This window comes from Buceros rhinoceros, unplaced genomic scaffold, assembly GCF_000710305.1.
Source record: "Buceros rhinoceros silvestris isolate BGI_N320 unplaced genomic scaffold, ASM71030v1 scaffold34864, whole genome shotgun sequence".
Taxonomy (NCBI): Eukaryota; Metazoa; Chordata; class Aves; order Bucerotiformes; family Bucerotidae; genus Buceros; species Buceros rhinoceros.
The window spans coordinates 4,339-5,733 of record NW_010408182.1 but is presented as its reverse complement, the minus strand read 5'-3'; the positions used below and the strand labels follow the sequence as shown (position 1 = coordinate 5,733).

The window sequence follows — 1,395 nt, the reverse complement described above, 5'->3', positions numbered from 1 at the left end:
CAGGCCCGCTGATACTGGAAGTGGCTCCAGGGCCCACGGGACCTTCCCCGAGTTTCCATTCCCAGCAGCTGAGCCGAGGGCTTGGGGAGTATTTCCCTCTGCCGGGCCCGCCCGGAGCGGGTTTCAGATCCCCATTCCCTTGTCTGCCGTGGGACTTCCCTGAGAATTCCTCCCCGCACAGGGCGAGAACCGTCTGTAGCATGAACTAAGCTTTTCGGTTCCTCCTGGCCTGACCTTCTCACTGGGCTGCATTTCTGCTGCGTTTTCTTGTGTCTGCTGCTCCTCCAACCCCGAGTACGGATGTGAGCAGAGGGATCACAACAGCCTTCGCTGCTGCCAGCTTCGGCAGGGGCTTCTCTGCTTTCGGTCTGTGCTCTCTGCCAGGTAGAACGTGTTGGCCAAAGCCACCGTTGCTGCTGGTCCATCCATACTCATGGTTTTGGGACTGGTCTCTTCAGCCCCTGCACCAAAACTGCTGTCCTGAAGGGACGGGTTGGAGTCTTTGAGTGCTTTCCTTGCTGGCCACATCTCTGATTTTGGCATGAGGGAGGAAACGGGGAAAAGGAGCCACAGCTTTTCTCACCTCTGAAGCTCTCGGAAGTGGACACCCGCCATTTCTGGCAAGTTCTGCCTTTTGTCCTTCCGTAGATAACAAACAGTTCCACCTTGGTGACATCCAGCAGTACTTCTGTCGCTTTTTTTCAGTACAAAGTCTACTTACAATCCCTGCCACAAAAATTCTGTGCTGTTTTCAGTGTAACGGTGACTTTAAGAGACTCTTCCTCCTTTTTTCCTATATTGAAGCGTCCCTCAGGATTCTCCACTGAGGCAGAATCTTACCCTGGAAGTGTATCTGAATCGGGGAGGTTGAGGGAACTTGCAGTGAGGGCTTTGCTCTGGAGGCGGTCCCTGAACCTGGCTAAACCTGTCCCCATGTGAATAATGGGGCAGCTTGTGCCTCCCCCTTCCGCAGCAGAGCCCCTGCCTGGGCTGATGCTCTGGCGTTTCTTCCCCGTCTCCTGGTGCTTTGAGTCAGGGGGTAAATCACTGCTAAGGTGGAGCATTCAGCCCTCAAGTGGACAAATAGTTTCCAAGACTCAATCAGCGATAGGGGAAGGGAAGCCCCGTCCTGGTCCCCGCGTGTCTCCCCTGGTTTCCATCACTTGGAGGTACCTGACCGCCCCCGCCGCCCTCTCTCTGTTCCTGCCTTCCAGGTCATCTCCCACTATCAGTGCAAGGAGCAGCGGGACGTCCACCGGTTTGAGAAGATCAGCAACATCATTAAACAATTCAAGCTGAGCTGCAGGTGAGCTGGGTCAGTCGTGGGCTGGGTCGGAAGGTGCCTTGGCAGGTATTGGGTTCATCCCGGCTGCCCCAGGCCGTACCGGTTCCGTG

The 1,395-nt window shown here is 55.8% G+C and overlaps 1 protein-coding gene across 1 annotated transcript in view; it reads left to right on the top strand.

Annotated features, from left to right (window-relative positions):
- The window catches only part of LOC104492263 (ras-related GTP-binding protein A), a gene marked incomplete at its 5' end in the record, with an annotated part of 4,162 nt that overhangs the window by 402 nt on the left and 2,365 nt on the right, over positions 1–1,395 (top strand). Inside the window, one exon of the mRNA XM_010134789.1 lies at positions 1,215–1,306. Within this exon, the coding sequence (XP_010133091.1) occupies positions 1,215–1,306 (92 nt within the window). The remainder of the gene's footprint in view (positions 1–1,214; positions 1,307–1,395) is intronic.